The sequence below is a fragment of the Gossypium hirsutum genome, chromosome A07, assembly GCF_007990345.1.
Source record: "Gossypium hirsutum isolate 1008001.06 chromosome A07, Gossypium_hirsutum_v2.1, whole genome shotgun sequence".
NCBI classification, from domain to species: domain Eukaryota; kingdom Viridiplantae; phylum Streptophyta; class Magnoliopsida; order Malvales; family Malvaceae; genus Gossypium; species Gossypium hirsutum.
In genome coordinates, this window is record NC_053430.1 from 97013175 (window position 1) to 97028072 (window position 14898).

The 14898-nt window shown below is 31.1% G+C and overlaps 2 protein-coding genes across 3 annotated transcripts; one reads left to right on the top strand and one right to left on the bottom strand.

Annotated features, from left to right (window-relative positions):
* Nucleotides 1–4074: 4074 nt before the first annotated feature.
* Nucleotides 4075–7329, top strand: LOC107955588 (peptidyl-prolyl cis-trans isomerase CYP38, chloroplastic). 2 transcript variants are annotated; one of them, XM_016891384.2, is made up of 7 exons: nucleotides 4075–4449; nucleotides 4741–5031; nucleotides 5106–5305; nucleotides 6090–6325; nucleotides 6532–6674; nucleotides 6791–6862; nucleotides 6947–7329. In XM_016891384.2, exons 1-7 carry the CDS (start codon nucleotides 4264–4266, stop codon nucleotides 7172–7174), a joined length of 1356 nt encoding a protein of 451 aa, XP_016746873.2. In that variant the 5' UTR covers nucleotides 4075–4263; the 3' UTR covers nucleotides 7175–7329. The 2 variants fall into 2 exon arrangements, with proteins under 2 accessions (XP_016746873.2, XP_016746872.2); XM_016891383.2 differs by having other exon boundaries at nucleotides 4122–4449; nucleotides 4738–5031.
* A 1042-nt stretch (nucleotides 7330–8371) lies between these two features.
* Nucleotides 8372–11886, bottom strand: LOC107955589 (serine/threonine-protein kinase STY13). The gene is made up of 6 exons (XM_016891385.2): nucleotides 11193–11886; nucleotides 9824–9945; nucleotides 9472–9668; nucleotides 9185–9359; nucleotides 8809–8943; nucleotides 8372–8723 (listed from the first exon to the last, which is right to left on the bottom strand). The coding sequence occupies exons 1-6, from the start codon at nucleotides 11494–11496 to the stop codon at nucleotides 8517–8519; spliced, it is 1140 nt and encodes a 379-aa protein (XP_016746874.1). The 5' UTR covers nucleotides 11497–11886; the 3' UTR covers nucleotides 8372–8516.
* Nucleotides 11887–14898: the final 3012 nt, after the last annotated feature.

Here is a 14898-nt window from a genome sequence, read left to right on the forward strand (position 1 = left end):
TATTTTAAATGTATCTTTATTTAACACATATTTTGATGTTTGGATACTTTTCCCAGTTAGTTTATCTTTTTTTAATATTTTTAATGCTTTTTTACTGCCTATATTCGAGATTTGTGTTTTTCTCTTCTAACAATATCATATTCAAAGTTTGAATATACATTTACTCTTTCAAAGTACAATATATCTTATTACTGTACTCAATACTAGTTAACTTTTCAGCTACTTTACAAACTTATACCATTAATACTAGAATTCATAAATGAAACACTAATACTATAGTGATATATTCATTATTTCTTCTTCAATGAAAGATGCAAAGGTCCACAAGATCATATACCAAGCCTAACTCTTAAATCATTGTCTCAAACGCGTAGGGAAAATCAGATTTAAAGTGTTAATGCTATAAGATTTCAAGCTCCACAAATAAGATATGCTTTATAGAAATTAGTTGAAGTTAGTGATGATTTTAAAGTCAAAAGCGAAGCTGAATGTTTAATAACATATGAGTTTGAAACTTTTGAGTTTTTGTTGGGCATGACTATTTGGTATGAAATATTATTTCCTCTGAATTCTGTTAGTAAAATTTTACAATCGAAAGATATATGAATTGATGTATTTACTGCCTATAAACGTGTTATCATTTATAGTAAAAATATCACACCCAAAAATATAAGAAATTAAATCGGCGATGTCCGCAAGCATACGGGTCAAATTGTAATATAGTTTAGTACAACAAAATATTTAGAAGTATTTCGAGGATCATACCCAAGGGATTGCATATTGGAGAAATTAATATTAAATTAATTACAGAAAATAATTACTAATCGAATCGAGTCACAAATTAATAGTGTTAGTCCAAATTAAGAGTTTTATTAAACTAATTAAATTATTAAACCTAAATTATCCTAATGGACTTTCCTATTCCTAGTGTTGACTATATGAACCTCTAGTCTATAATCGATTAAATCCCTACTTAATAAACAAAAGATTAACTAATTTTGAAATTCGGGTTTTAATATGAATTAGCGGTTAACTACCAAATATTACCTCCCAACCTTTACTAATTAATTAATCGATGAATACTCGCTTATCTCCCGATCTCACTTTCTCCGCCAAGATAAACTATGATTTACTCGGTTCAACTTATCTCCCGATCTCGTCTCCCTTATGATAACTTCCTAGGATTTTCAAGCCTAGGATTTAGAAACGCATAATTTATACCAACTAATCCTATTATAAACCCATATTCTTTTGCTAATTAATCGACTCAATTAATTACTTAGCTCAATTAACGAATCATGCAAGATATGAAATAACATAAGAAATTATTCTGATATTCATACAACAGTTAATTGATCAAGTTAACAAAGCATAAATAAAAGAATAAAGAAAGAGATAGGAGAATGCTCGTGAATATTATTGAAGCTTGATTCTGGAGCAATCTCCACTCACTATTGTCCTCACATCGGAATAGAAAAGCTCCAAATAAAACACAAAAGAAAAGAAAACTAAAAAAAATGTATTTGATGAATGAGTTGATGGATTGATGTTCTCATTTGTGTACAAAAGCCTCTTATTTATAGGTTAAAATATGTGCACTTTATGTTCTATATGCCCTTGATACTTTGGGAGAAATTAAGAAATAAAATCTCTAAGAATCTGACAAAATACGGTTGCCGATGTCATCCTTGGTTGTAACTCATGTTCAGGCTTTATGGCTCAACATAAGTTGATGTGGCTCAACACAAGGCTGCATACACAAACATTGCCTGTTGTGCCATGCAAGATATTTTGTGGCTTTGGATGTTTTTCTCATGTTTTTATGGTTCAGGAAGTTTGTGTCACTCACCCTAGATTATTATGTCAATTGAGTCTAAAATTAAGTCTATTGCACGTTTAAATATCCAAATTAATCGTACCTAAGGCCTATATCGACTTAATAAGTCATCAACACCAAAAAATGTGTTTAATCAATTAATACTAAAATATAATAATTAATTATAAAATGCTTAGAAAATAAACTCGTTAAATACGAAAATGACTTAAAATATCTACTACAAGTGACGTCAAGTCGAACAAGTAAAAGGTCTTCTTTCATATTTTTTTAAATATAGGAAAGATGAATTCCAAAATACTTTGACGTGTACTAAAGAAATATCTATTGAGATGGAGACAGAACCTAAATTTCATGAAAATTGCATTATTCGTAGAAATAAACGATTTGATAAGAATGTTGATAATGAAGTAATAAAGTTTCCTCAAGAATCTATTATTTTTTATACCCAGAATAACAAATAATTTCTTCACTCCAAAATAAATTTGAACAATTTAAAAACATAAAGAATTTTTTTTGTTTTTATTATTCAATTTAGAAAAATTAAAGTCACTAGATGATGGAAGTCTAAAAATATATTGTCTAAATCTTGAAAATTCTTTACAATATGGAAGTTATATATTATAAATTTTATATTATTTTTAACCTAATTTATGTATAAAACGAGTTAGAACATACTATAAGGTTTTCTCTAAATTAAGTTTATATAAATTTTTTATAATTAAGCTACATAATGTTTGCACCATGAAGAACTATATCAAGAACCAATAAATGATGATAAGGAATATATATCAAATACGGACCTTAAACAACTCAAAAGTACCAAAGCAATGCAATATTTTGCCTAGGGACCTAGGTATCTGTACCTAAGGCCTTGGGTATTGGAACTTGGTCCTTGTACTATTTGAATTTTACATTCTACCAAATTATTGTAGCGGTATTGATATGTATCATTCAACCTTAACATCAACTGAAAAAATTTAAGCTAAATTACTTAATAAGCTACACTAAGAAATTGGATTAAGTTAGTACAAACTAAATTATCAAGTTTCTACAACTTTTTCCTTTGCCTTAGACATTTGATGTCTTGACCATGTCTTTAACTACAACAATCAATCAAAACAATAAAACAAGGCTAGGAAAATCATATTCAAGCATTAAAACACCAAAATCTATCAATGGAATGTAATGCTATATAACAAGACACTTTCTCGCTTTTATTGAAAACTCAAGAAAACTTTACTCTAGCCCAAACTAACCTAAAATCTAACATTCGATTCAATATTAGTAACTTCTAAACATCCTAAATTTACAAAAAAAATAATAATAATAATAAAGAAAAGAAAAGAACTATATCCCTTTTCACACTAAAACCTTCTAACCTTTTTACAATGACAACTCAAGAAATCTTTAATCAAATTGTATTCTAGCTTAAATTTTAGCTATCTCACTCATTTCAAACAATATTGTAATTAAGAAACACGAAGAGAAATTCAGTTTCAAGCTCTTTCTCTCTATATATACATGGAAAATCTCGAAAAATGAAAGAAAATGAAGATATAATCAAAACTCATGTTTCAAAAATCGAAAATCATAAATTGATTGTTGTAGAAATCAAGTTTAAACCAAGAAAATAACTAGTTTCTCCTTTTTCAAAAATCAAAGTAAACAGCTTATCAATATGAAATCTTGAAAAAAAAAATACTAAATTCAATGAAGAGAGAATTTTGATGGAAGAGAAAATGGTTTTCCTGAAAATGAGAATGGAACAATCGTTCCCTCTAACTAATTTACAAAAAGGAAATATTGCTAAAATAGGCTTGATCAAATTGCAACTTAAGGATATCTATCTCTCTAAATCACCCTTCTTAATATTCACACATTAACCTCACTAATTTGCTAACTTTATAACTTAGTCCATAAGTTTTAATTACTAACCAAAAATGATCCAGTTTAAAGAATCTAACCAAAAATCGAATTTTTAATATCACTAAATATCGAATTGTTATATTTTAAAAGTTATTCTCGTGATAATTAAACACTTTTTAATAAAAGGGCAAACCTTTTTGAGTCAGGCCAAACATTTTTAAATGGTCAAACAGAATTTTGAAACTTTTATTTAAATCCCTCCAAAAATTTTAAAATTTTTAATCAAACCCCCTGATTTTTTAAAAATTCTCATTAAACTCGAAAGTTTAAATATTTTTAATTAAACCCCGAAACATAATCCCAAGTCCCCTATCCAAAATCCAAAAGGGAAATCTTATCCAAAGCGTGAGGATGAACATTTTATTTGCAATTTCCTGTCTGAACAAACAACCTTATCCTTTTCTCAATCTCAAAACTTTTTATTTGACCAAAAGTTCCATTGCCCCCTTTTGTTCCTCAAAAACCTTTGATACATTACTACTATTACATCATCTTTTAATATGTCCACTATCATCTTTTTCAATTGTTGCTCTTCTTTGACTGCCTCCAAATTGATTAATCCAAGAATACCCACTAAAGGTTCAAGCTTTCTAAGGACTCACAAGAGTTTTTCATGGTGGAATAGGCACTTCTTGCCCAAATGTACTTCCCAGAAGCATGTTCAATGTCAGCTTCAAAATGGGCAGGTTGGGTTTCTTTTCTTTTGTCTACTTTAGTTTGATAGTTTTTTAATATGGCGTTTATTGCTTTTTGAGTTATGATGCTACATTTTAGGGTTTAGCTTTGATTCAGAAGTGAAAACCGAACATTATATATGTATTTGATCAAATAATATGCCTAGTGGATGATACTACTTTGAATTTTAGGTGATATATATATAGTCCATTGGTGAGTCATTTGATCAAACACTTGCAATCCCAAAGATTGGTTTTTTATGCCATTGATGTGATACAAAGTTTGTTTTTTTTTTTCAGCAGAAAATGAGGTCATTTTCACTGAAGGAATGTGCAATCTCAGTTGCTTTGGCTGCTGGATTGATAATTGGAATGCCATCATTGGATTCATCTCCTATGGCTTATGCAGCTAATCCTTCATTGCCCGATTTATCGGTTTTAATCTCGGGGCCTCCTATAAAGGACCCTGGAGCATTGTTGAGATATGCACTGCCAATTGATAATAAAGCTATAAGAGAAGTACAAAAGCCACTTGAAGATATAACAGAGAGTCTCAAGGTTGCCGGTGTCAGGGGGCTTGATTCTGTTGAGAGAGTAAGACTCCCTAGCTTTAAACTTACTTTGCCGTATTCATGATAACCAATGCTCATCTTTTGTGTAAAATGTAGAATGTGAAGCAAGCATCTCGATCCCTCAAGCAAGGGAAAAGTTTAATTATCTCAGGATTAGCTGAATCAAAGAAGGACCATGGAGTGGAATTGCTTGATAAGCTTGAAATCGGGATGGAAGAACTACAACAGATTGTGGAGGATCGGAATAGAGATGCAGTGGCACCTAAACAGAAGGAGCTGCTTAAATATGTTGGAGAGTGAGTATCTCAATCAAAATTTAGTGCTGTAGGTTAGCTTTTTTCTGCTTAGTATTATACACCTTCGAACAAAGCTTGGATATTAAAAGGTTTATAATGCTTTAATATCCGGTAGCTCTGCAAAGTTAACTGAAAAATACCTTGTACATGGTAGTTTTCCAAAGTTGTGGTCGAGTGAAGTCAGCATTGATTCGTATGTGCAGTCCCTCCGTGTTGCCTAATATGCTTTGAATTTATTGGTAAAATGCTTCAAATTTAATTGAAGCGCACTGAAAACATTTAACAAGAACATAGTTTACCTAATTCTGTGTTTGACTTTGACCTGCCATATAGTGGTCAAGTTGTATGATTTGCTCGTCGTGCGAGGCAAATTTAATCCCATGTTTGTCTTTCATTTTAGACACATTTTCAAGCATGGGTATAGGGATATAACCTTACAAAGACCCTCTAAATACATGGAACGTACATATCCATTTCCGACACTCCCAAATCCGAGTAACAAAGATAACAAGTGTACCAAAATGGGTTGATGTCTACAACTGCAAATGTGTGTAGTGACCTGTTGCCACTGAGTGAGGCCAGAGTCGGTGAAAATTGCTGTACTAACAAAATTTAAGGGCTTTCTGAGGTGTGAGTAGGCTGCTCGTATTGCCTTAAAAACTGTATAATATTTTAATCATAGAAGTTGAGGAGGACTTAAAAAGTTAAGTCTCTTAAATTATTCTCATAGATACCTTGTCATTGACTGCAGCTGAGATCTTCCTCGGGCATTGGATTTCTGCAGTGTTGAAGAGGATATGGTGGATAGCTTCCCGTATGAAGTACCCGAAGAATATCGAAGTATGCCTCTTTTGAAGGGAAGAGCAGCTGTGGATATGAAGGTGAAAGTCAAGGACAACCCGAATTTGGAGGAGTGTGTATTCCATATAGTCCTTGACGGGTATAATGCCCCGGTAACCGCTGGGAACTTTGTTGATTTGGTGCAAAGACATTTCTATGACGGCATGGAAATTCAGAGAGGTAAGGTCTGATTCTGCTATACTATGCTCGTTGCCTTGCGGATGGAAGTTCCCAAAGGTCATTGTATTATTGTTTCTTTATCTGTCGTAGTATTAACAAAATAGAACAAAATGAAACACGTTTTTACTATATTTGAGGTAGATATCTGTACATATTACTGACAACAAAGATGCCTAGAATTTTAAACCTCCTTGTATTTGCTGCAGCGGACGGATTTGTTGTCCAAACCGGAGATCCTGAAGGTCCAGCGGAGGGCTTTATTGATCCTAGTACTGAGAAAACTCGAACAATACCATTAGAAATCATGGTTGATGGGGAAAAGGCACCTTTTTATGGATCGACACTGGAGGTAAGCTTTCTTTTTTCTCGCCTATTAAACCGTAGAGCCGGACAGAACAAAAGTTATATCAAATCCATGCTTTAATCAAAACCTTTAAAAGAGTATTGTATTTGTGTTTCGGACAGGAGCTTGGTCTATACAAAGCTCAAACAAAGCTTCCCTTCAATGCTTTCGGAACAATGGCAATGGCCCGAGATGTGAGAATTCATTAAACTTAATTTCTTCATCACCTGTTGGTATCATATATCTTTTCTCTTAACTTTCCCTTTATTTTCCGACAGGAGTTCGAGAATAATTCCGCTTCTAGCCAGGTATTCTGGCTATTGAAAGAAAGCGAACTAACACCAAGTAATGCTAATATATTGGACGGTCGCTATGCGGTGTTCGGATACGTGACGGAAAATGAAGATTTTTTGGCAGACCTAAAGGTTGGTGATGTTATAGAGTCAATTCAAGTGGTTTCTGGTCTGGAAAACTTGGTTAATCCAAGTTACAAGATAGCTGGTTAAAACCCATTTTGTAGTTTTTGAAGTTAAAAATGATTTAAGTTTACTTGATGTGCTTAATTTCATTCATTTCACACTCAGAATGTATTGTTCTGTTGAACTATTACATTACTACTCTCTTTCTCTTTTGGTTTTAAATAAAATGTGATGATTTAGTCTTTTTGGAATCAAAGCTGTTTTTATGCTACACTGATTTGCATTTATGAATTTACTTCAATTCATTTCTGATTCATGCATTCTATACCTTATAATTGCATAATTTTTTTCCGTAATCGTTTACTTTGGCATCTGAACTTGGTAATTAAATTAGTTTTGGATTACGTCAATATTTGAGTACGCGATTAGTGTTTTTGAAATATGATTGGATTGGCCAGTTAGACCAATTGAACCGAGAATTGACTGGTATACTGGTTCAAACAAAGAGGTTAGACCTATTTAATTGGAAACGGCTCAAAATTGATAAATATTGAAACTAGAACAAGAACCGAAAGTTTAACTGGCTTAATAATTTTTATTTTTTTTAGACTAATTAGATTATTACGGTTATTATTATAGATTTAAGATATTAAGAAAATTAATTTAATATTTTTCATTAATTTCTAAAACACTAAAACCTCAAATATTCTATTTAAAACTCTAAATTAAAATTTTTAAAAAATTCCATTATAGTAATTTAGTTTTTTAAATGCGTTTCATAATTTAAAATAGAATGTTATTTTTTAATAGAAAAATGTTGAAAATAATAAATAGATAAGAGCTATTTATTTCATAATGAACAACGAAGATGAAATAACAAATCAACGATATGATCATTTAAATTGATTACTTTGTTTAAGATATTGAACTCGAATTTCACATTATTCATGATTCAATATTTATTTTTTTTAGATTCATAATATGAAGAATAAATTTTTATATATATTTTTAGATTTATAATATGAAGAATATAATTTATTTCGGAATTTTTATTATGTATAAAATGTTATTTAAGAATAAAATTTTGTTTAAAATTTTAAAATACAAGGATACAAATGTAAAATAAGAAGTTGCCTAATTTATAAAAATTCAAAATAATTTTTATTTTAATAGTAAAATATGTTAACCAAAAATTGAAAATTAACCATTTTTCAAATTGGAACCATTTTCAGGTGTAGCATAAAAGAAAGAACAGAAAAGCTTTACAAAAAGGTAAGTTTAAAATAGCAGAAATTGTGAAACATTTTCTTAGTCAATAAACTCCACAATTTTGGATCTTACATTGCATTCCCATCTTTCCATTTTCAATTCAATATGAATCAATTGGAACCCTAATCCCTGACTACATATCTTTAGGGTTCAACCATTATCACGGTCCTCGATATCTCCGAAAACATAAACAACCTTGAGCTTGATCATATGGGATCATTCCTCCACCTTTCGATGTATCTATCGCCTCAATCATCGACACCACTTCGTCCATCTCCGGTCTTTTGTCCGGGTTGGCATCCCAACATCGCTTCATTACGTTTGCAAGTGAACTTGGACAGCAACGAGGTATTTCCGGCCTTAGATTCTGTGAAAGTTTAAAATGTTCATGTATGATTGATATATAATCATTGGAGTCTTGTAGTTTCCGAAACCGAGGTAGATTTATTTACCTGGCGGACGACAGCTGACGTCACTTCCGAGAAGCTGAGATCGGGATATGGCATGTCACAGCAGTATATTTCCCATAAACAGATACCGAAACTATACACATCACACTTTCTATTGTAGGGATTGCCGTTAAGGACCTGTCTCATTTCAATTCATCAATGTTAGATGATATATCAGAACGATGCCTGAAAAAAAGTCGGTATGCAAACTCGCTTAACCAAAACGGAATTATCGATGATCACATGGAAGTAGCAACAACCGGCCCTATCTCATTCTAACTAGAATTTTTGTTCTGCTGACTATAATAGCAAACCGACCATTTACAAGCAAGAGAGAAAGAGCAAAATTTAAAAGTACATAATGCAGTATAGTGCATACCTCGGGTGCCATATAACCAAGTGTTCCGGTCTCTCCGGTCATGTCATTAGGGTTTGAAGCCTCAAGACGAGCAACCCCGAAATCGGCTATTTTCACAGTTCGTGTCTTGTCCAAAAGCATGTTTTCAGTTTTGACATCTCTATGGACAATCTTCTTGGAATGAAGATAGCTTAACCTAAAAAAGTTTAGAAAGCAGCAGTGTCAACGAAAATGATCCGGGAACTTCATTTGTGTATTGTGAATCTAAGAGAACAAAATAGAGTACAGATAAGGCACAGGAATTTGACCCTCGTGCGAGATCTAGTGCCAATTGAACAACTACTTTAAAGGCCAGCTTCCTTCTCCTATTCTTTATCAGGTAAGACTTCAATGCACCCCCAGGACAATATTCAACAACAACACAACACATGTTACTCGGCATGCCGATTTGACCATTTTCTGTTTGTATGTTCAAGTCCGATGAGCCCATTGTTGCCCCTATGAACTGTATAAGAAATGTAGAACACAGATTATAGACAAATGTAAGCATCCAACCAATAAAACAGACTATTAAACTAGGCTACTTTAATTTGATTTCAATGATGTGGAAAAGAGTGAAGAAACCCGAAAAAGGTAACAATACAAGATAAGAACCATTACCTTTGTTACATTAGGATGATCAAGCTTATGCCACACGGCAACTTCTTGTGTAAAAGCTGCTCGAAGTGAAGATATTTCAGCCACTGATCTGTGACCCTCTTCTCCCCAGTCGAGAAGTTTAACTAAGCATGATGGAAGAAAAAACAGGGGATAAGTAAACATTTACAAACAACACAAGCAAAGGTCCAACATCGACTTTCCATTTTTCACAAACAGAAAATACTTTGGATCGTATTTTCTAATAGATAAGGTCCATTTGGCAGCTTTATGGCTAGCCAAAATATGAAAGTTCACAATGTCAATGAGGCTCTTTCAATTTTTCTAGCTTTTTATCACCAAAAAGTTACGATAAAAGACGAGTGCATATCAGCAATAAATTAGAACACATGAAAGTTTCTAAAAAGGTGTAACATCATTTAAGGAAGGGCAACTAACAACCACTTCAAAAGAAATCTTGTGAATCACAGATTTACAGAAGTTAGATCAGCAAATTTTGATCACAAACTAGTTTGTGAAAAAAGGAAATTGTTTGCTACATTAACAAATCGATCGTTTTCATGTAGAGATAGATGTTTCTTCTTGTTCACTATTAGGTGTACTATGCATTGGCATTGTTGTTGGTCTTAGCACCAACTTATTAAAACTTGAAAGATTTCAAAGTTCTGGGTAAAAGTAACATATAGGCGAATTGCATTTTGGCCCCTCTACTAAAAAAGTGGACAAATTAGTCTCTATACATTACATCAAAAAGCAAACCAGTACTATTAAAAATTTCATCTATTAAAAACTAGTGTTGTTTCTCTGGTTATTCCGTCAACCACGCGAATTAAAAATTTCATCTATTAAAAACTAGTGTTGTTTCTCTCGTTATTCCTTCAACCATGCCAATTTTTAACGGTTAAAATGCCTGTTTGTCTGACTCCTGTACTAGGGGCCTCCATGATACTTTTACCCAAAGTTCTAGTTTCTTTTTCCTGCATTTCTCAGCAGCCAAACAAATGTTACAGTTGAAATAAGATCCATCAAAACAGTAGCTGAAGAGCTTATAAACATTAAAACATTAGATCCCCTTAAACACCCTTAAAATATTGAATTACACACTAATTAAATCAAGCCTTGTAGAATTCAATAATCAACACTATTGTCCTAACATCTCAACCTTGAATGCTTAATGCATATCCTTAACACTATTTCATGCACGGAAAAATTCATTTCAAGATGGGGTTTCAAAGAAACCAAAAGAGAAACAGAAGAACAAGTGAAACGAGATCTCTATAGTTTCATAATCACCAACCAAGCGAACATAAATTTGAGAAATGGGTACTAAAAAAAAAAACATAAAACTTAAAGAGGCAAAAAAGTTGAATACCAGCAACATCTTGGCCATCATAAATACCACGGTGAACAGTACCAAAAGTACCACGAGCTATTACACTTTTGATGATAAGCTTAGAAGGATCAATCTCCCACTCTTGTCTTCTCACAGTGTTGCTGCTTGACCTGAGCTGTTCTCCGCCGCCGCCGCCGTCCTCACCTTCTTCTTTCCTGTTCTTATTCTTCTCCATTGTCCATGCTCTACTAAGATGCCTTTGAAGTTGCTCATCTAAGCTCTTCAGATCTATCTGATCTGCTCTTACATACCCTCCTCCACTTTCACTTTTCTGCTCCTTCATCTTCTCAAAAAACCCAAACCAAAAAAACACAAATTTATTCTTCAAAATCTATCTTTTCTTCAAGTTTTTCTTCACTTTCACTTACTTGTTTGAGCTATTTCTGATTCTGTGTCTCTATCAAAAATCTCAACTGAAAACTAGAGAACTCAATCCTGATCTAAAATACAAGTATATATATAATATAATAAAATATTATAGTTTGTTTTTTAATTCACCATGTTAATTTTTCTGTGTAAGATTATAAAAATTCCATCAAAATAATTTCTTTCCAATATATATAAATAAGGGAAGGAAAGAAAAGACTGGTTTTTTTTTTTAAATAATTTTGTTTATTTGTTTGTTTCAAAAGCTCAGAGAAGAGGCATGTGAGCACATGGATTTTGCCTGAAGGCGACGTGTGTTGTTGTGACCCACTTCCAATTTTTTTTCTTCTTTTTTATGCATCAAGCAATAAGTTTTGTTTGTGTTGAGAATTTGAGATTTTAAGATGTTTTAATGAGTGTTTATCCATTGAAAGAAAACTTCATGATTTTTATCTAATTCAATATATATAACTTTAATTTTAATTTAATTGTATATATTTTAAAAAATATTTTATGAATGATTCTCACTTCCTTTTTAATTCATTAATTAATTAATGATATTTTATCAAATTTTTTCATGTCATTCCTACATAATTTTGATAACATTTTTACCATAGATCTTGAATCTAAAACCTTGAATTCCGAACCGCAAATCTAAAACCTAAACATTGAACCCAACATAAATTCTAAACCCAAACCTTAAACATTAAACATTGAACCTTGAACTTCGATCCATGGTTCAAGTTCGTTCGAGATTTAGGGTTCGAAATTTAGGGTTTGGGTTCAAGTTTTAGTTTGGAGTTTAGGGTTTAGTCTTTGGGGTTCAAGGTAAAAAATACCAAAATTATGTGTCAATGACATGAAAAATTTTATTGAAATGTCATTAAATAATTGAAAATGGACAATGAATGATGTGATGGGAAGGGAAGGGTCCATAAAATAATTTCTCCATTTAAAAGAGCAAATACATCAATTTATTTTTATTGTTATATTATACACATATAATTATTTTCCTTTAAAAAATAGTACTATATTGATATTTGTGTTAGTAATTTAAGAAAATTAATATTTCATATATAAAATTACATGATATCAAAGTTGATATACAAATTGCACATTGAACCAAAATTCATGTGTAGTTTTGAGATTTGTCCCTATTTAAAAACATTATACTTAAATTTATAAAATTAAAAGAGTTAATGACACTCAACATCCCCAAACTATAATTCTCATGCTGAATTGGTCCTCAAAGTACAAAACATTCTAAGTATATTCCTAAATTATTGATGTTATATCAATTATATTCTTCTATTCTTAAAATCATTAATTTAACAGTTAAATAGCATATCACGTCTTTTGTGACATAATCTAAAAAGACTTTATCTATTTAGTTAAATTTTAAATTCTTATTCATAATCAAACATAAATTTGAATTTGAATTAAAATTTATTTCTTAAGTATTAATTAAAAATCTAATTAAAATTTTAAAGTACTCAAATTAAATATTGAAATACTTATCAATGTTTATGAACATTCACTTTCTATAAGATTTCACAAACATAATTAAAATAATGATATATGTAACAACCTAATTTTTGGTGGGTCAGAAAAACTCGTTTTTGAAGTTGAATTACTAAATGAGATGATTAAGTTTAAAAGTGAAAATCTACGTCATCTATGATAGTGATAGATTAAATTATTTAGTAAAATTAGCATGAATTGATTGATAATTATAATATTGGGACTAAATTGCAAACTATAAAAATTGAATAAATGAATAATGGAGGATTAATGTGGCAAATAAAACATGGTGATAAACACAATTTAACCAATGTTTTATTGACTTAGTGGATAAGTATGACTACTATCATTAAACCAATTATAATTTAAAATCATGACTAGAATATGAAGCTAGTGGGATGAAAGAGAATGGAATTTTCTCTTTTCCTTTCTAAATTCGGTAAAGAAACAAGCAAAGGAGAAAAGGGTTTTGGTTATTTGGATCCAAAATTAACAATCCAGGTGAGTTTTTCCTTTGAAATTTTTGTAGATTTTGCCTGTGGAAATCCTACTCTACTCCACCCATTAATTCGTTTTTACCATTATGTAATTTATTTTAAGATGCCATTGTTGAAACTGAAGTTGAATATCATGGATTGTTAGAGAATTATGTGGGAACGTTGAATTTAGTTAAATTTAATATTAGAGATCAAATTAAATAAATTAAAAATTGTTAAAAAGTTATGTCATGAATTGAAAGCTTGAGGTTCCTCTACTATATTTATTAAGTCCAATCAAAATTTGATTGGATGGACTGTCTGATATAAATGTTTCGAGTATTAGAGTAGTAAAGGACTAAATTAAATTGAATGCATTTATGTTTGATTTCATTGAATTGTATTGAATTATGTGATTAATGTCGTGTCCATAATTATATTATCAAACGTTGCCAAAGGCGACGCTGGAACGTCAAAGGCGAAGAAAAAGGAAAAGACGGACGTCGTATAGCTTTAGTGGTGTATGCTTCTATAATTCAATTTTAATTTGCTTTCACAGATTAATTAGTCGTTATAATCAATATGACTATGCATCGAGGTAATGGTATCTTTCCCTTATAAACTTCGAATGATAGACTCGATTGGTGATATTGAAATAAATGATAAATTGTTTGAGACTATTTTGGATATGATTATGAATACTTGGACATTGATGTTATAATGATATATATTACAATGAAGATTATGATGTTAATGTTCCATTAAACGATGTTAGACGTAGTCCGGGTACAGTTGGTATGTCATAAGATCACTAATATAGTAATTTGCTAGCCATTTTTGCCGGCAACCCGAAATGGCAGAATAATCATATATTAAAAGTCACCGTTGTCGGGCAACTCGAGATGGCAAAATAAAATAGTCCTAATTTCATAGGGACGTTGACTTTTTCGATATATATATATATAGATCTGAGTATCTGTTCTAATATATATCGTCAGATAATAGGGGTCAAAACGAATAAGCACAAATTAATAAGAAAGTTGAAAAAAATTATTTGTTGAGTTAAAGTAGTAAATATTAATTTAATTAATATTTATTTTTTATAATTACTTTATTTTATTCTTAATGAAATAGATCTGAATTATATTAGCACCACTGAATATGGTATAGTTCTGTATATTTCCATGCGTAAGTCTCGAACGAGGTTTTCCGTAGGTTGGAAGTGTCAAAACATTCATTCTCAAAAATGTGTATTTAGGATAAATTTTACCATTTTATCTCAAGACAGTATGATCATATCTCGAGATCATAAGAACAAAATT

Excerpts from the sequence above, each read along its gene's own strand:
- LOC107955588 (XM_016891383.2), top strand. The coding sequence starts at position 4,264 with ATGTCCACTATCATCTTTTTCAATTGTTGCTCTTCTTTGACTGCCTCC. Across the intron at positions 5,306-6,089 it reads CTGCTTAAATATGTTGGAGA|TGTTGAAGAGGATATGGTGG; the intron begins GTGAGTATCTCA and ends GGATTTCTGCAG. Across the intron at positions 6,326-6,531 it reads CGGCATGGAAATTCAGAGAG|CGGACGGATTTGTTGTCCAA; the intron begins GTAAGGTCTGAT and ends TATTTGCTGCAG.
- LOC107955589 (XM_016891385.2), bottom strand. The coding sequence starts at position 11,496 with ATGAAGGAGCAGAAAAGTGAAAGTGGAGGAGGGTATGTAAGAGCAGAT. Across the intron at positions 9,946-11,192 it reads TGATGGCCAAGATGTTGCTG|TTAAACTTCTCGACTGGGGA; the intron begins GTATTCAACTTT and ends CATCATGCTTAG. Across the intron at positions 8,944-9,184 it reads TTGGTTATATGGCACCCGAG|GTCCTTAACGGCAATCCCTA; the intron begins GTATGCACTATA and ends GAAATGAGACAG.